The sequence below is a fragment of the Lynx canadensis genome, chromosome D1 (assembly GCF_007474595.2).
Source record: "Lynx canadensis isolate LIC74 chromosome D1, mLynCan4.pri.v2, whole genome shotgun sequence".
Taxonomy (NCBI): Eukaryota; Metazoa; Chordata; class Mammalia; order Carnivora; family Felidae; genus Lynx; species Lynx canadensis.
Window position 1 is genome coordinate 18,656,392 of NC_044312.2, and position 23,377 is coordinate 18,679,768.

Genomic DNA, 23,377 nt, shown 5'->3' on the forward strand with positions numbered 1-23,377 from the left:
TGGTGTTGTTTTGGAGGCATGGAGGAAGTGGTGGCGTGTTTACAACCCAATCCGGTTTTGAAGCTAGGCAGAACACCCGGCTCGATTGCACAATTCAGCTCCAGCCCCTCGTAGGTGGCCTCACCTGTGGCTGCTCCCATCTCACGCTCAGGTGGGGGTCCTGAAGCGGGCAGGGAACAATCAGGGCTGCAAAACCTCTTTTCATGTGGCATATGAGGAAACCAGCGCCCGGACAGGCGAGATGACCAGAACAAAAATCACATGGTCACTTGGTTGCAAAGCCAGGACTAGAATGCATGTCTCTAATGCCACTCGTCCATAATACTCCTTTCTGCGGCCTTTACAACCATAGTTGTTTTATTTTATCTATGTGATTCTATCTGATACTCTGAGCAGTCTTGGGTGATAGATACGGATTAAGGTCCTTTTTTTTATAGATGAGAAAATTGAAGCTTGGGGAATTTATTCGGCCAAGTCCTCCAAGTTAGAAAGCAGATTTCTTAACTCAAAATTCAGTGTGCTTTCCATCGTGCCCTGTGGTTACGGGGCATCCACAGTCTCTGGCTTTGCCGATTATCCACCTGAGAACGGCCTGGAATGTAGATAACGACCACAGAGGAGGGCTTTCAAGGAGTACATTAACCATGTGTGAGCATTCTTGCCAGGCTTCCTGCATCCAAGTTGCATATCAGAATCAAAATCAGCAAGTAGCTGGCCCTTGCAAATTGCCATCTGAGCCCCAAGCCGGCAGTTTTGTGTGGGAAAAGCGGCTCCTTATCTTCAAATCCACACTTAAGGGACCCGTGTCTCTGTTTTCTGCTGCCATCCTCATGCTGCTGGGACTCTGACACTTGTTCTTGTAGAGAAGTTCTCGTTAAATGTACGTGGAAAAAAAACAATAATTGAATCATCTGCACGGTGTTGTGACTTGAGCGGTGTTCCGCTCATTTATCCTTGGGGGTTAAATGGGGGTAGCAGTGCCTTTGCTGTTGGTCCGGGGAGGCCACAGGGTGGTCCACTTCTGGTAAGGTGGTCCTGACAAGACATCACTGGTCTAGATTGGGGGTGGGAGCTGGCAGTGGTTCCGTGGCTTTCCCAGAGGATACGTGATCTGCTAGGTGGGGAGAACCAGGTGGTTCTGTGATTGTATTGAGATGGACGGAAAGATGGGGTTTGGAGGGGAACCTGCTTCGGGGAGAAAATGGGCTGGGAAGAGGTAGGGGACTGCAGAACCTGAGGCCTGGTCCCCAGCAAGTCTGGCATGGGGTGGGGGAGGGTGGCAGAATGCTGGGTTTAAGGAGGTGAGGAAAGGCTGTCCCTCCTTTGGAAGGGTGATGCTTGGCAGAGGAGGGGGGCCTCTGTTAAGCTAACTGGAGAGGACTCTAGGGCAGGGTGGAGAAATCAAGCTACTGCGGTTTGTTGAGAACAAGGAGCATTTTGGGAGAACTGAACCGATCACCCCCTGCTCCCTCTAAACCAAGGACTGGACAACCGTAGAAGCGGCCTCATCTTTTAGCCTTGCTCCTTCTGTCTTTAGTCTTATCAAAACCCAGGATCTGGGGCGCCTGGGTGGCGCAGTCGGTTAAGCGTCCGACTTCAGCCAGGTCACGATCTCGCGGTCCGTGAGTTCGAGCCCCGCGTCAGGCTCTGGGCTGATGGCTCAGAGCCTGGAGCCTGTTTCTGATTCTGTGTCTTCCTCTCTCTCTGCCCCTCCCCCGTTCATGCTCTGTCTCTCTCTGTCCCAAAAATAAATAAACGTTGAAAAAAAAATTAAACAACAACAACAAAAACCCAGGATCTGAGACCTGAGCACAGTGAAATATAAAATGGAAGAGAGGAGGCCACAGCGGATTAGGTCTTGACTGCTCCTACAAACCCGCAAATCGATGTTTACCTTGGGTGTGCCTCCATAATTCCAACAGCGGGAACTGTATCTCCTGGTTCAAAGAGGGTCTAGATCTTTAAGCTGAATTGAGCTGTAACCTGTGTCCTCCTCCCTCTTTTGAGTGTCTGTCCCCTCCCACCCCCAGTGGCAAGCTTTAGAGGCTTGCGGCAGGTGTTGGCCGCAGGCTGAGAGGACTGGCATATTGTGCCCGTTTGGCAGTAGCGTAGGTAGGGTGGCTCAGTGCTTGGTCACCCTGGAGGGTCACAGGCAAGCCGCTGTGCCGGGGCCCAGTGTCAGGCACAGGCATTCACGTGTGCAAGGAACCACTGTATAACTGCGTGCTTGTCCCCTTTTGGGATGGTCCCTGGCTCTTACTGCCTCTGTGCGGGCGCGTATTTACTGTGCTCGGGGCCTGGGCAGTTGAGCTAGATGGAGGGTAGTTTTTGGCTGTGGCCACTTCAAATACGTTTTGATGCCCAGAGTAGTAGAAACCGTGTGAATTTCACAATGGGGGCGGGTTCATCTGGACCGTAATTTGCCGGCTGCCGTGTTCTGCCTTCTCAGAGCTCGTTTTCTTTGGCTCCGGGCTCTCCCTCCGAGGTGGGGATGCGGCGGGGGGCCGGGGGAGGTGGTCGTGCGGCGAGACAGGACCGGGGGCTGTGCAGTCAGGGAAGGAGACCGGTTTAGGGCGACCTCGACGCGACCCTGCGGAGGAGGCAACTAACTCCGGGGAAGACGAGCGAGCCCCACACAACTCTCGATCGACCGCCGCAGGGAGGACGACGCGGTGCGCCCGCCGGCGGGCCAAGGGGACGCACGCTCGCGAGCGCTCGCTGCCTTGACTTCCCCATCCCCGCGCGGGGGAGGGGCCCGAGTGGCGCCGAGGCCGCCGAGCGCAGAAAGTGCGCGAAGGGGGGACGCGGCTGCGAGCCGCACACGTGACGGCGCCGCGCCAAGCCGAGCGGGACCCGGCGGCGGCGGCGGCGGGCGCAGCGGGGCGGCCCCGAGCGGCGCGGGCGGCCTGGAGCCCCGGGAGCGGCGCGCGCGGCCCCGGCCCAGCCGCCGTCCCGGCCTCGCGCTGCACATTCTCTCCTGGCGGCGGCGCCACCTGCGGCAGCGTTCGCCCGAACATGGCGACACGGAGCAGCAGGAGGGAGTCCCGACTCCCCTTCCTATTCACCCTGGTCGCGCTGCTGCCGCCCGGGGCTCTGTGCGAGGTGTGGACGCAGACGCTGCACGGCGGCCGCGCGCCCTTGCCCCAGGACCGGGGCTTCCGCGTGGTGCAGGGCGAGCCGCGCGAGCTGCGGCTGTGGGCGCGCGGGGGGCCCCGGGGGGCGGACGAGAAGCCGCTCCGGAGGAGACGGAGCGCTGCCCTGCAGCCGGAGCCCATCAAGGTGTACGGACAGGTGAGCGGCTGGCCACCCGCCTTCCTCCGGCTCTTTCCTCTCCCCGCACTTCCTCAGCCCCGCATCCATCCTCTGCGGTGGCCTCCCAGGTGCAGGCACCACTGGGGACTTCCCGGCTTGCATTTGTGTTTTCCCCCCCTCGCACGAGTACAACCGTCAGCACTTGAATTGCATTGATCTTTCCTTCTTCCTGTCGATTTTAGCAAACGTCTGCCAGGTAAACTCGCGGGGTGCTGTGCACATTTCCCCGGGGTGGGGGCACACCGGCGTAGTTTCCAGCAGGTAGAGGAGGGGTGCAGCTTCATTTTACATGTGGCTGAAAAACGGGGTTTCTTTAGTGTGTATCGTCAGTTGGCAGCGGAGGTGAGGACCCTGCAGTTGCAGGATACTTACACAGAGCAGGCAGGGGAGGGGGTTTCTGCACCACAATTAAGGTGGGCAAACCTGAAAGCTGACTATCTTGCCGTGGTCAGAGCAAGGGGTGTGCGTGCGTCTGTGTGTTTGTGTAAGGGCCGAATTTTGTTGTTGTTGGTTGCGGGGGGGGGTGTGGGGGGGTGGTCTATCCATTCCACCTCCCCCTTTGAGATACTGACTTTATTTTTGGACAGGGATATTAACTCATGACACTTAGGGGTTTGAAAGACTGCAAGAATTTGGTGGGCATTATTCAGTAACTGATTTATGTCTATCCAGGCAATGGGTTTATTAGCTCATAAGTAACATGAATTTCACTTTTATGGCCAGACTTACTGCTAGGAATAGCAAACCGAGTTTGTGGGGGTTAGTATCAGCATTGGCGAAATTAATTTGACCGTGTTCTTTGCCTCATGAGACTCCCAGCCCTGTGGTTAAGATTGACATCAGAGCTGGAAGGTCAGTGGTGGGGTGGGGGTGGGGGGAAAGTGGGGCCAGAGGAGATGGCAAATTGCACGATTTCTAGAGTCAAAATGTTCCCATTTAAAGTAGAAGTTAAAAGATGAGTTCGAGTTCTGCCTCCCTTCACTGATTTTCTTTAGCCATGTCTTCAGGAAATACAGAGAGTTAAATATTCAACCCTTGAAGCCAGGAAGAACCTTATAAACCACCTCACTGATTGTGCCATTTTGTCGATAAAGAAACGCAAGCTGAGAAAGGTGAAGTGACTAGCCCAAGGTCACGTGGGGCAGAGTTGCCTGCTGTTTCGTTTTTTGTTGGCATTGTCCCGGTGACCTTTGGGTGATCAAATAGTTGTGCTCTCTTTATACAAGGCTTCTTAAATAACTGCTTTCTAAAATTAAAAAAAAAAAAAAAAAACGTCTCCAAAGGGGCTTGGGATGGTGGCAGGTGGGTGGGAGCATCTGATTTCCATCAACCATCAGTCCCTGGGAAAGAGTGTGTGCCAAGGGGGCATGTAACTGCTGCGGGCAAGGGCTGCCGGAGCCCGCCTGCTTGATTCGTTTGTGAGTCCCGACCTTCTTCCCCTCTCCACCCCCATCTGAAACTTCTTTTTGTATGTTGAAAAGAAAACAGCAAGGTCCTTGCTCTCAACTGGGACAGCAGCATCCCCACGTTGGGTGGGGGCGGGGGAGGGGAAACAAGAGATACTGCCTTGTTCATTGAGTCTTAACAGCCACCCAGCTCTGCTGTCTTGAATCAGCTCTCTGGGGGCTGGGAGTGGGGAGGGGCGGGAGTCCATTCTTTCTGGAGCTCATGTCCCCCGCAGCTATAGTTTTGGCTGAGGGAAGAGCTTCCTAGGGGGCGCCCCGGTGGCTTAGTCGGTTAGGGTCTGACTTCAGGGCTCAGGTCACGATCTCGCGGTTCATGAGTTCGAGCCCCACGTCGGGCTCTGTGCTGACAGCTCAGAGCCTGGAGCCTGTTTCAGATTCTGTGTCTCCCTCACTTTCTCTCCCCTTCCTCCGCTTACATTCTGCGTCTCTCTTTCTCTCAAAAATAAATAAACATTAAAAAAAAAAAGAGCTTCTTAGTCTCAAAAATATGCATACAGGTGCCATTTCTTGCTGGGGTTTGGTTTGTGAGGGCTCCTGGGGATGGGGGGCAAGTTAAAGATGAACTGTGTTCTCATTGGGAATGACTCTCAAACCCTCCGCTTTTGTATTTCTAGCCAACCAGATGGAGTTTGGTTCAGTTGAGGAATGGAGAGCTAGCAGGCGAACTCATAATGAGGAATTCCTACCACGAAGGCCCAGGGCAGTGTTTTTCTCTTCTCTGAGGCCCCGAGGTTAATAAAAGTGGGATTAACTCGAATCTTTAAGGATCTGAGTTAGGTAGCAGGAAGAACTTCCCGGTACTGGGCTATCTGCCTCAAGCATGTTTGGCACGGCCCCTTCAGGCTGAAAGCACAAGAGTCGGTGACTGAAGGGCTTTGGCGCGTCCCTCTTGGAGCTCGGGAGTCCCTCATCTATTTGGAATGACCTTTCCAGCAAGGGTGACCATTCGCCTCTGTTTTCCCTGGGACAGACCTAGTTTGTAAGTTGTCTGTGCTGGTTATGAAAGCGCTGCCTTCACTCTCCAGTGTCAGGATGCGGACTATAAATTATATGTCCCTTCTGCTTCTAGCTCTAAGCCAAGTTCACTTCATTCCTCCCCTCCCCTCGCCTTTCAGTTTTTTTTAAACGTCTATTTATTTTTAATATAATTTATTGTCAAATTGGCTAACGTACCGTGCGTAAAGTCTGTTCTTGGTTTTGGGGGGTAGGTCATCGCTTACCTCCAACACCCAGTGCTCATCCCAACAAGTGCCCTCCTCAATGCCCATCACCCGTTCTCCCTTCTCCCCCACCCCCCCATCCACCCTCAGACTTTTCTCTGTATTTGAGAGTCTTATGGTTTGCCTCCCTCCCTCTCTGTTTGTAACTATTTTTTTCCCCTTCCTTTTAACCTGAGGAATTGCAATATTTTCCCCCAGTAGCCCGTGGAAGAGAGTGCAGTTCTAAATCGAGACGGGCGTGCAAATGAGGGAGGGCAGGACATTGTTCATCTCTCACCCCCCCCACCCCAGAAAGTTTTCAGTTTAAGGGAGTAGATACAGCAGATGCAAATCCAGGCGTGTGACCGTGCTGGACAGGAGCAAATACACAATAAAGCAGCTACAACCCTAAGGTCGGATGTTAGTGGGTTGTGTGATACGGGAGGGCATGGGAGATGGAGGGATAAAGGGTCATCGGGCTCAGCCACTGCAGCTTCTTGCCCTCCGACCTTCGAGTGAGGTTAAGTGGATGCCTGGCAACACAGATTAGGGCTGGAAGCTGAAGCTGTCTGACCGGAGGAGCCGTAGGGGTGACGTTGAGGCCGCCGGCTTCGGGAACAGGGGAAGGAGAGCTTCTGCAGGGAGACAGCTGGCCTGCAGCTGAGAAAGAGCGCTGTGTTGGAGGCAATGCCGGTTCTCTTTTTCTCCGGCTCCACTCACCTACGGAGCAAACTAGGCGTGGTTCCTGTGACGATATTCCTCCTCCTGTTCTGGAACGTGGGAGAGTGGTTTCTGCCGTGATCCCTTGTGGGCATGTTTGTAATAATAAAATATGGTAAGAGCAGTGAAAACAAGTTGCTGTCAGATATTAGGACTTTTCTGTTCCGAGTTCAGAGTTCCGAGGTTGAGCCCCGCCGAAAAAGGGCCTAGTCGAAGTCCCAAGTTCAGAGTTCCGAGGTTGAGCCCCGCCGAAAAAGGGCCTAGTCGAAGTCCCAAGTTCAGAGTTCCGAGGTTGAGCCCCGCCGAAAAAGGGCCTAGTCGAAGTCCCAAGTTCAGAGTTCCGAGGTTGAGCCCTGCCGCAAAAGCGCCAAGTCGAAGACGGGGGCCTCCATCGTTCTTGCCACAGTGACTTTCTTCCAGACTTGACGCCTGCTCCCTGCCTCTGTGTCATCACGCTTGCTTTTCCTCTGCCTGAGATGGTCTTCTCCCACTCCTGTCTTTGCTCGCAAAGCCCCTGTTCCCTTCTTCAGCATCCAGGGAACACCTCCAAGCATTCCCAGGCAGGCGCCAGTGGGAAGAGCTCTTTTGAACTTGGTTGCAGCACTTACTGCCTTGTGTTATAATTGCTTGTTTGTCTCATTTCCCTGTTTGCTCCTTGAGGGCATGGACCAAGCCTTTCTCTTCTCTGTGGCTGGCACTTGGGAAGCCCTTAATGAATATTTGCGGACCGACTGCCCGCTTGGAAGAGGAGGAGCCCAGAGGGTAGGAAGCACATCCAAGTTACAGAAAAGGTATTTAGGAGGAGGACCATGGCGAGCCCACAAATGGAGAGGGAAAGTGGGTTGGCTCTCTCCGTGGTGAGGGTAGTGAAGTCCTGATTTTGCTGTGCTGTCCTGGGGGTTATGGGGAACAAAGAGCTGGGATTCTGTTGTACAGAAGCCTCCCTTTTAGGGCTATCATGGTATTATTGCTAATGGTATTGTTTTGGGGAAAAAATCCTTTGGAATGAAGCGCAAAGCCTAACAGGATTTACAGGTTTATTTTCCTTCCAGTGAGCTCTCTCTTCATAATTCCTGCTTTTTAGAGGCCAGGGAGTATTCAGTGTCCTGATTTGAGACTGAAAATAAAGTGTCTGTTACAGCACAAGACCCTGGGACAAAGAGCCTCCTTTGGGGGTGGGGTACTTCTGGCTTTAGATCTCTTTGGAGTAGATTCTTGCATGATACACCTGCTTGGGAAAGAATCGGCGGGTTGATTCTGACGTTAGGATGCTTGACCTGTTTGCTTCCAAAAGACGAGAAGGCAAAGCATTTGTTGTTTCACGGGGCCTTCTATGTAGGTGAAGAGTTGGCCTGGGGTGTTGGGTTGGGTCGGTAAAGGCTGTGACCTTGAAAAACTTCCTGGTTCCACTTGGCATCTCTTCTTCTTGCGGGCTGCTCTTTGCTCAGGCTCTGGCCACCCTTTAGTTCATTAGGGGCTTGTACATCTTGGGGCACGGTGGGTGGAGGCTATGGGAGGTGGAAGGAATGGGAGGAAGAAGGGATGGGGGAGGGGCGGGGAGACAGAGAAGTAAACAGAGAAAATGAAAAGCCTTCCAGTGGGTTCATTTAGCCTTCAGTGGGTAATACATGTTTATAAGAATATAGCGAGAAGTAAATTTCCCTCTTTCTCGCGTCCCCTGTTTATGTGCTGCCACTGTCCTTAGTTTTTCTGTATGTCTTTCCGGAAACATTCTACCCACATGTATGGCATGTATGTTCAGAAAATTTGGAACTTGCAATATCGATGGCTTTCTGTTATCCATAGCCGCTGATACCATGAGTAATGAGATTCGCTCTGGCTCCAAAATGTTATTTATGGTATGTGACTATTAAAAGGTAGGGACTTACGTGCGGTGTCAGAATGTAAGATAGGTTGTTACTTTTCCTCCAGGCCAGGTGAAGGAAAAGGCAGTCTCGTTGCACTCAGGGCTCCTGCAGGCCGGGAGAGCGGCATGGTAGCTCTTGTTTCTTGGCAAGCTGCTGGAGAGCCGTTCCCTAGAGGGGAAGAGCCCAGGTTTGCGAGAACGTCAGAACGTAGACATCACGGATCTTGGTTTTGCTCATGTTCGTTTTGAGACTATTTTCTTTATATTCTGCAAAATGAAGTCAGTGGCGTGTTTAATAAATTGCTCTGGGACCTGGGATCCAAGGAGGCAGGTCCTAAGAGCAAACTAATATCCCACAGCCAAAGATGGATGTTGTCAGGGCATTTCATTGTCATATTTGGGTCTGTTCCTCCTTAGAGGTGACAGCCATCTTTGTATTGCCATCGTTCAATCCCAGGGCCGGAGGTAGATGGAGCCAGTCATGGGCAGACACGGGAACATTCTAATAACCTGGAAAGGAGGTAATCCAAAAAGTAACCGATTTACCTTTGCTCTGTATGTATTTATTTATTTTCATTTAAAGCACCAGGTTACCCTCCTGGTTAAATTTTGCTTAGGTGAATATTAAAATGAGTTTGCTTTCTTGAGTAGCTGATCTGTGAAATGGCTGGCATAAACGTGTTCAGGGAAAGCCAGTTTGGCGTATAGAATTTTCGACAGCAAGTCAGATGCCGATAATTGAGAGTTAACCGCACAGAAATCTCTTCAAGCTGAGGTATTACGTTAACTTTTCAAAACATTTAAAAAAAAGAGTTAGTTGTGATGGCAGTAAAGGAGAGCTCGCTACATTTTGGTTTGAATAATCGAGGGCTAGTATTTCTTCATAAGTGGTCTGGGCTGCTAGGGGTAGGGCGTTCACTTTGTTGAGCATAGAACCTTCCCGTGTATTCTCTAGGTACACCCGAATCCATTGGCACATGGCATATTCAGTCCAGCCACGTAGATGCAAAAATCAATTTCCCTCAGTTTAAAATGAGCCACAGCTAATTTCGACCTAATTGATTGGTTTATCGACCTGTGGACCTGGGGCCTTCGAAGAAGTGGCATGGGCAGCCTTCTGGCATTGAAGTGGCTGATGATGCTATAAATCAGAGAAGGCAGGGTCGGTGGCTGATCAGCATGAAGATTTGGATCGTCTCTCACGTTACTGTGAGACCTTGAGGTCTCGATTGTCACGCGAGGTATGCTTTGTGCATTTTGGGGCGGGTCCCCTGGAAATAGGACTTCATAACGATCAGGACCACGGTGGGGAGTCAAAAATAAGCCCAAAATTCTGTTATCCACGGGGTCATTGTTAGCAACAGTGGTGACGTCCATGATCATGTCACTGCTGCCAGCCAAGAGCCGGAAGACCCTGTCTTCCTGGCCCCACGGCAGGTCTTCAAACACAGCGCTCTTTGCTAGCCCTTCCTGCGGCGATGGAGACGTTCTGTGTCTGTGTGGTCCAGCGTGTCGACTGGCACAGGACCGGTCGGACTGAGAACTGAATTTATTTTCTTTCACTTACTTTTAGTCAATTTAAGTTTAGGTTGAAACGGCCACATGTGGCCCTTGGCCACTGTTTTAGAAGGCATAGCGCCGACTGCCAACTTGGATGTCGGGAGACAGTGGCCTCTCTTCCCCAGGTCGGAGCGCATCAGCGGCCACGGGGCGTGCAGTGGGTGCAGCGTTCCTCTGAGAGGGGGGCCCCTCTGGGCATTAGCCACTTGGGTCGTGAAGGCTGAGCCCTGGGCCTTCACCTGTGACATGGCCTTGCACACCCAGCTCCCTCGTACCGGGCTTTGCCGGGGTGGTGTTGCACACACCATGCGTGTCTGTTGAGCGGTGCAAGATGCAAGCCGTGCCTCGCCGGTGGGGCCGTCTCCTCCCCGCCCCTGCCCTCCGCTTCCTGTGTGCTTATTGATTTACCTCCGCGTAGCTGGGTCTGTCTTTCATCCCTGCGACCCTGCAGGCTGGCACGAAGACAAACATCACGGGCGTGTGGTCTTCATCACTGCATGCGCCCCCCCCCCCCCCCTTCCTGGCCGGCCCCTTACCTTAGCATGCCATCGCTGTTCCTGCCGCTGCAAGCTCTTGGCTCGGAAAATCGGGACCCTTCACGATGATTTATCTCCAGTCCCCGGAATTAGATTAAAAACACAGCTACGAATTCTCAGAAAGGCAGGCTGATGTGATTATGTCCCAAATCTGAATGGCAGACAAGGGCAATAAAAAGATGTACTTATAGGCGTTTTGCGCCGCGCGGGGGCCGACGTGCTGTTTATTATTTATTCAACCCCCTCACCCCGCCCCCTTGTTGGTTTTTTAAATCAAGAAAGTAACGTGGCTTCCGTGTTTTAGAAAAGAGACTAGCCTGTTCAGTAGAAACTTTCCTTCCCCAAATAACTGTGGATCAGAGTGTGGGGGAAGATGGCTAGGGTGATTCTTACGTAAAATAAATGTGGGTTTGAGCCAAGGAGTGGATCCTGAATTTAAGACGCTAGCTGGTACTGGGGTGAGATCCATTTCACTCTGCCGGGGGGGGGGGGGGGGAGCTGAGGAGCGTTGTGATGGATTTTTGAACTCTTAGGAAACCTCTGTGCCCAGAAGAAATCGGGAAAAGCTGGGATGATCTCATTGAACCAGGAGGGCCAGGGTTCAAAGCAGCCTTGGGTCGGGGAGCCTGGGTGGCTCAGTCGGTTAAATGTCCGACTTTGGCTCAGGTCACGATCTCACCGTTTGTGAGTTCGAGCCCTGTGTCGTCGGGCTTGTGCTGACAGCTCAGGGCCTGGAGCCTGTTTCGGATTGTGCCCCCCCCCCCCCACCCCAAAATAAATAAACATTAAAAAAATTGTCAAGGCAGCCTTGGATGAAAGGCTGGTTTGGAGACTGTCACTGTGGACACTCAAGTGAGTGCCTCTGAGATGAGCTGTATATGGGGTAGTGGTCCAGGTAGTGGAGGACCCTGTTTCTCGTTAGCCCAGGGGATGTGTGCAAGGCAGTTCCATGAGGGTCTGCCCCGGGGACCTGGGAAGAAAGGCCAGTGCTGGCCTGCCTAAGGATCCCCGCAGAGGAACCTGCTGACAGCAGGGTGTGGGGACAGAGTGGAGGTGGGAGAGCAGCCGGTGACACCGTGGGAGCTTTTGGGGAGACGGGAAGCGTTTGAAACCTGTGCTCAGTTCTTTGCGTCACAGGAGACGGTGCACCTATGCCTTACCTCATCTGTATATATTTAGTCCCCTGGGCTCGGACAGGGGTGAAAGGCTGGTTGGCTCTGAGCTGGGGCGTTGAGCTCGCAGAGAGATGCCTGGGGGGCTTCCCACGGGCGCCTTGCCCTCCTGTGAGCTTAGGGGGCATCTCATATTACCCTGGATCAATCCCTGGATGGGATGTGTTCTCTCTGTCAGCTTCCCCAGTGTGGTAAAGGAGCCGCTGGTAAGGTGAGAGCTTGACGCATGATTTGAATGTGGTCCCTTTGGGGCAAGGAAAGTTCTAGAAATCAGTGCCACCTCTGCACTGGAGCCTCGGGAACGGGAGCTTGGGTTACCCCACATTGCGGTGAGGAAGGCTTCCTGGCCGCGAGCACTGAGCTAGGCTCAGGCGTGTGGCGTTTTCATCATTGTCCTATGTACGATGTCATCGTTGGCCCTTGAGGCCTCAGGATTCCAGCCTCGGTGATGCTGATGTCCATTTTTTTATACAGAGCCATTTTGTGAAGAATGGCTTATTTTGGTGTAAATAACATACCAACAAGAGGAAATAACGTTTTAGCATTTTGCAGGTTATGAAGCGTATTCACGGGTAACATCTCGTTTGATGCCTCCCCCCCCTTTTTTTTCCTGTTTGATACTTCTAACAGCCCCATAAAATCAGGAAGATAAGAATTCTTCTCATTTCACAGATGGGTATTTGAAGGCTCAAAAAGATATAGCGACGTACCAAACGTCTTGCCGCTATTAAAATTGTAGAGACCGAGACTGAAAACCAAGCCTCTGACTTGTCTCCAGTTTACTGTGGCACATTTGCCTCTTGTAAATACTCCAGCGAAAGCTTCGCTTGCAGCCAGGGATCCACAGCCTGTTTGCTGTGAACTCTCTTTTCCTCCTGTAAAACCTAGAGATTCATAGAACTCTCCCCTCCCCTTGGCTCTCCTGGTTGCACTCATTTGCTTCCAGCTTTTCAAATGGGACGGTTCCCGTGTCCCTCCCAGCTCCTGGCTTTTGCTCTGCTCTTCCCCCCGGTATGGATCTTTCTCCTCCATCCCGTTTCTCCTAACATCTCTCTCTTCATCTTTGTGGTCCCCACTGTAAGTCACGCCTTCTGGGCACTCACATCCTCTCCCTGACCTGAGGTTATGCCCCACTCCCAGAAGTCCTCTGTTTCCTAACACTTGGCATGGCGTCTGCTATATAGTAAGTGCTCAATAAACATTTATGAATGAATGAGGTGGAGGGCTATTTGTGGTGAAGCTGCCAAACCAAAGAGGCAGGGCAAGGTAAGTGCATGTTGTAGAGCCATCCTAAAGAGCTCTTAGAAATGACTTGGGTTCCTAGGTGAATCCTCATTTGTGGTTAGCCCTGGCTTAGGGGGTCAGCAGCCTGTCCCGGCTGCTGAGCTGGCTCGCTGTAGCCTCTCCCTGTAATGCCCTGCTCTGGGGGCCTGTGGAACAGCACCTCTGACTCTGTCTGTGGACTTAACCTCATCTGCAAAACGTGCAAGTTGGTTTAGTTGTTCTCTGAGGTTCTTTCTGGCCTGATATTTTCTTCTTTTTCTTACCACCTGGTAAATTAGGGGCTGCTAATTTTCATGACAGGTTTTTTATAGTTTCTTATAAATTTTAATTAATTCATTAATTAATTCATTATTGAGAGAGAGTAGGGGAAGGGGCAGGGAGAGAGGGAGAGAATCTTAAGTAGGCTCCATGGTCGGTGTGGAGCCCAACACGGGGCTCGATCCAAGGACCCTGGGGTTGTGATCTAAGCTGAAATCAAGAGTTAGACGCTCAGTGGGCTGAGCCACCCAGGCACCCCTCACAGGTTCTTTTTAATAGGGAGCCCTCCTGGAATAGCGGGGCTGCTATTGGCCAAATGACAAAGTGGGGTTCACCAGGAGGGGGTGCCACAGATAGGTCAGTGGTGGATAGATTCTTCTAGCCAAGGATCAGTCAGAAATACAGGTCAATCTTTCTGGACTGGTATTGTAAGTCATTGAAAATAGGATTATTACCCTTTTGGTAGAGGGAAAGCAAAAGATATCCCCCTACCGACCGACCTACCTACCTCTTTTCTAAAGCGAGCTCATGACCCCAGTGAAGGAGGTGGTAATGAAATGCGTTTTTTTCACCCAGAGTCATTCTCTGTTTGCTCATCTGTAAAGTGGGCAGCTGAATTTATCAGCAAAGTCATTTATGAGTTCTGTGGCTGAAGCGTCTTGAGCCAACAGAGAAGTCAAATGTGTGAGCTGAGCAGGGGCTCTCTGCAGGGAGTTCTTAAACTAGATCGTAGCTCTCCTTCCGAGGTGGAGCGCCCAGGGAGGATAATGAGCTTTGCTAAATATAGTGAGGACACCGTCCTGAAAGGGGACACTCAGGACACGGAGGGGCCATTTGCACACCTAGCATTTAGGTCATGCAAATGGATGGTTTGACAAAACCTTGTTATTCTTGGGCCTCGGGAGTCTGTCTTTGGTTTCCTCAGGCCTGTCCTATAGTCCAGGGGATTTAGCAGCCTCCTGTCCTCGAAATCGAAGGACAGGGTATTTGCTTTATCCTTCATTGTAGAATTTAAGAAATCCTTCCTCGCATTTCGTTGCTGCTGAGGCGGAGGAGTGAACCAGACTGCCTTGTTTGTCCTCCTCATCCTGCGAGCTGGAAAGAAGCTGTGTAGGAGTGGTGAGGACCACAGGCTGTGGGTGTCCGTCTAGGACATCCCGGTCTTTGGCTTTGACCACTTTGAAAGAGGCGATGGCAGAAGAAATGAAAGGAGATGACACGGGGCCTGTTCCATTGACAGCCCCCATCCTCCTGAATAAGCTTCAGCGAGTCTATGTATTTTGACGGTTCTTCGCACCGGTCAGACTTGCGACACTGATTTCCCCCAGAGGGGCTGTGTGTCCTCTTGATGGGGGAAGAAACCATTTACGAGCCTCAAAGAATGCCTGGCACCTAGTAGGCCCCAGTGCCTTCCTCAGTAGGGGAAGGCCGGAGCGGTCAGGGCCTCCATACAACAAGCAATTTATTTGTCCTCCTTTCTATTTATAACAACCCAGAGCTTGGGGCTGGGGCGGTAGCAGATTCCTTTTTTCACTCTGAATAATGAGGCAAATCATTTAACCTCTTCCGAACGCCAGGGCACCCCAGGGGCCGGGCGGAGGGGGCTGAGAGACAGCGTGGGGGTGGCTTGCACCGGAGGTGTGCGGGGGTCCTGAGGATTGTTGAGAGCTGGAAGTGGATGCTAGCTCGAGGCTGATTCTCCAGCAGGGGACTGGGGATCCCGGGAGCAGGGACCAGGAGGCCTGTGGGGATGCCGCGCCTCTGCGGATGCTGCTGACGGCCCTTTGAAGGATTGCTTTGGCCAGAGACCCACTCCTCAGCCTGCCTCTTCTATGACTCATTCTGACTGCATATTTTGGTAGCAGGAAAGAAAGAACGAGATGAGTCGAAAAAGCAGTTAAGAGTGGGAGTTCTAGGTATTAGATCAGCACTTCGGAAGTACGATGTTCTTCCCAGGTCACTGATACAGGCTTAACAAAAAAATGATTGAGGTGAGGGTGCCTGGGGAGCTCAGCTGGTGAAGCATCCGACATCGGCTCGGGTCATGATCTCGCGGTCTGTGGGTTCAAGCCCCGCGTCGGGCTCTGGGCTGACAGCTCAGAGCCTGGAGCCTGCTTTGGATTCTGTGTCTCCCTCTCTTTCTGCCCCTTCCCCGCTCATGCTCTGTCTCTCTCTGTCAAGAATAAGTAAAAACATTAAAAAAATAAAAAATTATTGAGGTGAAATTCACATAAAATTAACCATTTTATTATTAATTTTTGTAGCGTTTATTATTTTTTAAGTTTTTAGTGTTTTTATTTATTTTTGAGACAGAGAGAGACAGAGCATGAGCAGGGGAGGGGTAGAGAGAGTGGGAGACACAGAATCCAAAGCAGGCTCCAGGCTCTGAGCTGTCCGCACAGAGCCCGACGTGGGGCTCGAGCCCACGAACCGCGAGATCATGACCTGAGCCGAAGTCGGACGCTTAACCGACTGAGCCACCCAGGCACCCCAAAATCAACCATTTTAAAGTGAATAGTTCAGTGGTGTGTAGGACATTGACAGTGTTATGTGGCCACCACCCCTGTCTAATTGCAAGCCGTTTCCATCGCTCTAAACGAAAATAAAACCCCTCACCTAGTAAATGGTTACTTCCTGTTTCCCTTTCCCCGCAGCCCCTGGCAACCAGCAGTCTACTTTCTATCTGTATGGATTTACTCATTCTGCATATTTCATGTAAATGGGCTCATGCCACGTGTGACCTTTTCTATCTGACTGCTTCCACTAGTGTAGTCTTTTTTTGAGGTTTATCCACGTTGTGCCACATATAGGATCATAGAATTGTAACAACTACTCCAGATACCCAAAGACGGTCTCCTCCCAAAAAGAGTGAGTCTTTTTTTCTTTTTCAATGTTTACACATTTTTGAGAAAGAGAGAGAGAGAGAGAGCGCTCACGTGCCTGCGAGTGAGCATGAGCGAGGGAGGGGCAGAGAGAGAGACACGGGGACAGGGGATCCAAAGCAGGCTCTATGCTGATAGCATTGAGCCCGATGCGGGGCTTGAACTTGGGAACCGTGAGATCACAACCTGAAGCCAAAGTCAGCCGCTCAAGCGGCTGAGCCGCCCAGGCGCTCCAAAGAGTGAGTCTTCTAGTTACCACGAGTTTGGTCGCAGGAACTAGGAGGGGAATGGACTAGATTCATTGCTCCCCAAAGAAGCTGCATTATGGACGCCTGGAGCGTGTCTTTTAAAAAGATGAATTCCTGGGCCCCAGTCAGGGGATCTGAATCCCAGAGTCTGGGGTGGGTTCTGTCAGCTGGGTTTGGGAGCCCCTGATCAGGTGACCTCTCGGGCCTGAAAGAGCTGTCTGTGAGCCTAGCGGGGGTGCGGGGGGTGCTGAAGCACCTCCCAAGTGCTGTTGGTTGTTGATGATGCTGTTTCTGTGTGGGGAGATTTTTTTGGCGTGCGATTTTTCTCTGCTTTCTGAGGGGAGACGTCGGCCCCTCCCTGCTGCTTTTCCAGCTCCAATGAACTGTGTCTCATTTATCAAGTCTTTTTTTTTTTTTTTTTTTTTTAAGGTGTTTCTCTAGGCTTGTCTTCGACTTCCTTTGTAAGAAAGCCCTGGGACGTTGTGATGCTCGTCCTTTGTGCCGCTCTCACCCCTTCACCTCTGTTAGGACTGGTGGAGGGGGCCTCATAAGTCTTACGTCCTCTGAGTAGAATGACTTCAGCAAGGAGCATTGAGACCTCTTTCCTACTCTCCTCACTGAAGGCTTTGTCGCCTATTCCCAGTGTGATTTGATTGTCACCTGCCACAGGGGACCGTGCTGAGGTTGCCCAAGTTAAATATTGGTGGGCTCTTTCATCCCCGACCCTGAGAACTTGGGTGTTTCTCGTAGGTTCCGAATCCTTTATTGTATTGATGTTTGCATACGTTCTGTGTTCATTCCCCTCTGGTTCTAAGGGTGGGAATGTTTTTGGAGGGGAAAGGCTTGTAGCCTGAATTCCGAGGGCACCTGTGCTAGTGGGCTTCTGATCTGTAGATGCTTCTAGATTCTTCCCAGAGGCATGAGCTGGAAGGGGAGAGGTGGGGGAACAGGAAGGCTGGAGATAAGGCATGAGTTGCTGGTGGAGATTCCAATCTTAGCTGCTCTTTTCCCCTCTAGCATTCTGGGTTAAATTATTTACTTCTTTCCCTTTTTTATTTGTACCTCTCGCTTGATGGTCGCCTGGACTTACCTCTGGGAATGAGAAGGGACATTTTGGAATGACATGTTTTCCTAAAAACATATCAAAGGTCTTTTCTTGAAAGAGGTCTCATTTCCGATAGATCAAATTAGACGCGGGCGCTCAAGAGCCAAAGCAAAGTAGTTAAGGATTAGCTCCTTTGTCATCTTGTCTGCCAGGTTTATGGCACTGTTGTTTTCTGTGTCCCCTGTGACATCTGGGAGCACCTCAAGGAGGGGGTGGGGAAAGCTAGGGCGGTGGCGGGGTAAGGAACAGAAAGGAGAAAGGAGGTGTGGGGAGGGGAGGGTTTTCTGCTGCAGAACCTTGATAGGAAGACAGCTCAGAGGGCACCGCAGCTCAGGCTTGGACTTTTCATCAGCCCGAGAGGTGAGGGTGGTGGGGTGTGTGTATAGGTGGGCTATGCAGAGATTACCCAGAGCCCAGGATCTTGATCCTTCTACGCATGCCCAAGACAGCTGAGGCTGGAGAAGCAAGAGGCTTCTCCACGACGTTGCTCCGCAAGAGGGAGCATGCACTCTCCTGACTGTTGGGGGCTGGTGGGGGGGAGGCGGGTGGTGGTTTGCCCTGATTCTGACCATTAACACGAGCTCACGGCATTTTTGTTAGTACGATCCTTGGTTTGCTCATCACACGAGGGGGTGAAATGTTAGCTCGGGGGTTGGGAGATGCCAGCCCTTGAACGATCCATCGGTGTCTGGTGAAGTAGGACAAATAAAAGTTAACGTAGTTGGTTTTTCATAAAGCGGGACTCTCGGACGAACTGTTCTTTGTTCTGAGATAGATCCTTACTCTGTTTTCGGTGTGAAACTGTCCTTCCTTTAAAAAATGGCAGTGATTGTAGATGGTGGTTATGTTGCTTAAGAGGGCTAACTGCATAACGGACGAGTCCCGGCAGTCCCAGTGGTGTCATTGGGTTGCCCAACCGTGGGGAGTTCAAAATGAGTGTGACTGATTAGGGGAGGGCTTTCTCCTCGGGGACGTGGGCTCCTTCCTGCTTGTGGTTCCACTCTCCTTTGGGGCTCTGGAGTCCCGGACGGAGCCTGCAGATGGGGAAGAGGCAGAAGGCTGGGAGGGGGCTGGGGCTAGTTGGCACTGCCACCTTCAGTCAGTCCCAGGCCACTCCCCACTGCAAGGCAGTCTGGGCAACAGTCTGCGGTGTCCTCAGGAAGCAGAAAAAACCGGTTCAGAGACCAGCAAGTCAGGCTCTGACTGCTGTTTTTGTTAACAACGTCCCTACCTGGCAAAACAGAGTTGGCCAGCCAATCGTCTGTTGGCTTTTCTAATTTATTTTCATTTACTGGTTTACAGAATCCAGGAGTCTGGGAACTACTGCTGGCAATAATCCAAAGGTCATTTCTGGGGAGTCCTGGAAAAGATTTCCTCGCCTGGGACACTCTCAAACTAATTAAATAAAACTGTGCCATGATGTTTTTCTCTTGTTCGTCCTTGTTAGGCCCTAAGGGTGAGCAGTGGCCCCTCTAGGCCAGCCAGCCGGAGCACCCGGTGGCACAGATGTTTGAAAGCACGTGGTCTTTCGGGGAGCCCGGGTGGCTCAGTCGGTTAAGCGTCCGACTTCGGCTCAGGTCGTGATCTCACAGTTTGTGGGTTCGAGCCCCACGTCGGGCTCCGTGCTGAAAGCTCAGCGCCTGGAGCCTGCTTTGGATTCCGTGTCTCCCTCTCTCTCTGCCCCTCTCCCGCTTACACTCCTGTCTCTCTCTCAAAAATAAATAAAATATTCAAAAAAAAAGTTGAAAGCCTGTGGTCTTTCTGGCCTTAGCACTTTTTCTGAATGAGGAAGATGTTCCAGTGTTTTGGCTTTAAGCCTTAGGGGGTGCATGTCCTGTGTATGGGTTGGGGATGAAAGTGACCAGAGATTGATTACGCAGAAGACAAGAATAAGCGAAGTCATTGGTGATGCCAGAGAGAGCCTGAGAAGAAGTTGTTTTTTTTTTTTTTTTTTTTGCAATCCATTTATATCTAAAATAGCAAGGAATTCGTGTTTTTTTTTGGGGAAGTTGTGTCTGGTGGCATCTGCATTGGTGGAAAAATAGGCCGCCCTGGCCCAGTGTTCCAGATCTAAGAACCTTAGCTATTTGTGAGTGACAAAGGAGGAGTCTTGCTTTAGAACATTATGGCCTTCGCTCCTCATGGGTCCTAATGCCTTTGTTGGTTTGACCTCTTTCAGGTTAGCCTGAATGACTCCCACAATCAGATGGTGGTGCACTGGGCCGGAGAGAAAAGCAACGTGATCGTGGCCTTAGCCCGGGACAGCCTGGCACTGGCGAGGCCCAGGAGCAGTGACGTAAGTATTGGTGGTGTTCTGCACACTCCTGTGCCGCCAGCACGCCCTTTTGGAGTCTGGTGGGGTTATCCTGCCAGAAAAAACAGCGGGTAATTAGAGAAGGGATGGGGATACGTTTTACAACAGGGGAGAGACTCTAGAAGGTACTCAATACCCCCTTGTTGGTCGAACAGAGGGCGGCGCGGTCAGTTTTGCAGTGAGATCCACGGGATGTGTGATTACTTTTGTGAAGTGATAGGGTATGATCTGGCTCGTTGCGTCTGCGCCACGAAATGCCACAAGTGCATTCCGGGCGGGGCTGCGCGTCTGCCGTGGAGCCCGAGGGAACCCCTTACGGTTGGGTGAGCGGTGTGGATTCCGATTCTTTCCACGGTTGGCTTTCGGTAGCGTTGAATCGTCCAGGTGCTTTGGATGTGTGAGACCAGGGGTCGCAGACCCAAAGGCCCACGAGAGACCAGGTGGGTGGCCTCCACATTTACGACACTCTTATGTCCCCCGAGAAAAACGATCTCTCCCGTTTTTCTTGACGTGTGTGGCCTCCTCGTACCCTGTGGGTCTTTTTCCCGCTTCGGTAGAGATACAGGTTCAAGAAGCATTCCCCCGTATGTTAATTTGAACATGGTGATGGATCCTTGGTCTCCGCGTCCTAGAGACACGAGGAAGTAGAAGGGATTTGCGTGCTTTGGAGGGGCCTGCTGTCATCGGCCCCAGCTCTGGTTGCCGTGGAGGGCCCGGCGTCGCCAGATCTGATCTCCGAGAGAAGCTCAGAGATCGGGCTTTTTCTGTGAAAACTGCTGAGTCTTACAAGTTGGCAGCTCATGTGTGGTTTTCACAAATAACTTGGGCGGGTCAAGCACAATGTATGTGAGGGCCAGAGCTCGTCCTTGAGTCCCAGCAGTGCGGCCCCCGCTCCAGACTTCCCTGTGCTGGAAGAGGAACAGCCCCTGCCTTGGGTCAGGGACCGATGTCACCACAGGGTAAATCTGTGGACAAAGAAACACAGTGTGGAGCTTTGTTTCCTGTGCCCCCTTGGCCAGAGGAAACCTCCTGCTGAATTTGCTGGTACTGTCCCATCGGCTGAAGGATACACTTGTAATTCTTGAGTATAGATTCGGTCTCAGTGAGGTCCCTCTCTGGGTATCCGCTGTCTGGGTCACATGAGCTCCGAGGTGGGTGACTGGAGGAAGCACTGGGGGCTGTTTCCTAGTGGGTACAAGCGAGGCAGCCATGGACAGGGAGGGCAACAGAAAGGCTGTGATGCATCGCTTTGCCCAGGGTGGCTGCTGGGCAGGGGTGGGTGGGAAAGCACTGTACTGACAGCCAGGTTGGGTGTAGTGCTCTGGAGGACAGCTGGACTTACTTGGGGGCAGGGGCTTCGGCCCCTTTGTAAGTGTGATCAGGGTTTGCAAACACAGATGGCAGCGTATGGATGCCGTCGGTCCCGTGAGGCCCACAGGCCCCTTGCGGATGTATGTATCTCACAGGAAACAGCTCTCTGCCCTACTGTGTTGAGAAGTCCTCCTTAGGGTTTTTTACACATTAAAAACATTCTTTATCTAGATTATTATTATTATTGTTATTTTTGTAAGATAGGTAAAAGCCCTTAACCATTGGTTTATGGCCTTGCTGGACAGACAGGAGCGGCTGAGGAGGCCCGATCCCGCGCTGTCTGTGTGAGAGTGTCGTGTTTCTGGCATGGCCAACTTGTCTGTGCTTCGGCCCCCAAAGTCCCACATCCTGGGAGCCTCCTCAGTCCGAGGTGGACCGGGTTGGCCGGTCACCCCACGAATTGCCACTCTGCCCAAACCCGGGTTCTCACGCTAAATATTTGGGTGTATCTTCCCAAGAAGCCATTGAACAGTCCAAGTGATAAACTATTCTGTAATGAAATACGTGATAAGATTCAATGGAAAGGAAACGCAATGCTTGGAGGTCATAAATAGGAGTGGTAGAGATTTCCCCCGTCTGTATACAGGCTACGTTGAAGCCTTGGCAGCTGGCAGTGAGATGTTCTGATGTGAAAAGTTAATGCAGAAATAATGACTCAGAGGCTGGAGTCGGTGGTGCCGGGATAGGAATGATCCAGACTTTCTTCAAAGAAGACTGGGAACAGGCTCATAAGGCCCCGTCAGCAGGGCAGAAGGGAAAGAGCCTGCCCAAATGAGGGACTGGGTGGGTGTGTCAGAGAACGGCCAACTCATACATATTCAGTATATAAAAAAGGGCTGGATCTGAAATCCCGGAAGGTTCGCTTTTAAACAGATTAAAAAAAAACAAGACAAAACAAAAAACTGTCCTGATGAACTTGTAGCAAGTTGTATGAGGAATGACAGCTGAATGCCGTCCTTTTCTCTGATAAGTCTGGTCGACGAAAGGAAACACTCGGTGTTTAGGTGTTGTTTCTGTTCGTCCTTCCCACCTCTTTGTTTCTGCCCCGTCCTGACATAGTTTACGACGCACTCGGTGCAACGTCATTGGCCAAAGAGCTCTCCAGAGATAGTGTCCGAGGGAAGATCAGAATCCACCAGCTAAGGTTTTAGCAATGGTAGGACTTGCTGCCCTTGTGCCCAGAGTGGTGCGACATGATCGGTGTCCCCCAGCATTGTCCGAGGCGCGGGGCCAGTACTTGCTAGCTCGGTCACAGGGCAGAACTTGGTAGCCCGTGGAGCTGGCGTGTGGCTGAGCTCTGGCTCTGTAATCAGCCTGCCTGGGTTTGGATCCTGGCTCTGCCGTTCATGAGCAGTCTGACCTTGAGCCGAGTCATTAACCTTCTTTTGGTCTTCTCATCTGTCGATGAGAGAGTGCTTGCAAAACCTTGCTCCTCAAAGTGTGGTCTTGTGAATCAGCAGCCAGGAGTATTTTCTTTTCAAAAGGAAATTTTTTTTTTTTTACTGTGTGTTTATTTTTGAGAGAGAGAGAGATAGAGAGTGTGCGCAAGTTGGGGAGGGGCAGAGAGAGAGAATCCCAAGCAGGCTGTGCGCTCACAGGGGGGCTTGAACTCACGAACTGTGAGATCACGACCTGGGCTGAAGTTCGATGCTTAACCGACTGAGCCACCCAGGCACCCCATGTTGTATTCTGTTCCTTAGGGAGCAGTGCCTTAGAGAAGTCAGAGGGGACCAATCAGTGCAGAAACCTGTGCTTGGAGAAAGACCATGCACAAGATGAGTGGGCACAGGGTGTTTGCCCGGATTCGCCTGGAGATCATAGTGGGCAGTGAGTCAGCAGCCTGGTACCACCTGGGGGCAAGACTGAACCAGAATGTACCGGTGGGGGTGCAGTGCGGAGACCATGAGGCCGTCAGCCTTCTTGGCGTTATCTGTGTGGTGGCAGAGGCCTTTTCTGGGCTTCCTGGGTGGAGGAGGGTGGATAGCTGTGCACCTTTGCCCTATGGAGCTTAGTGTCTAGGTTAATCCAATAGAAATAAGAATTATGAAGACAGGATCGGGGCTCCTGGGTGGCTCAGTCGGTT

At 51.7% G+C, this 23,377-nt stretch overlaps 1 protein-coding gene across 1 annotated transcript in view; it reads left to right on the top strand.

The window, feature by feature from the left end:
- Window positions 1–2,959: 2,959 nt before the first annotated feature.
- SORL1 (sortilin related receptor 1) overlaps window positions 2,960–23,377 on the top strand; it is a 172,305-nt gene continuing 151,887 nt past the window's right edge. The window contains 2 exon segments of the mRNA XM_030333675.1: window positions 2,960–3,291; window positions 19,789–19,905. Of these exon segments, the coding sequence (XP_030189535.1) occupies window positions 3,016–3,291; window positions 19,789–19,905 (393 nt within the window). The 5' untranslated portion in view covers window positions 2,960–3,015.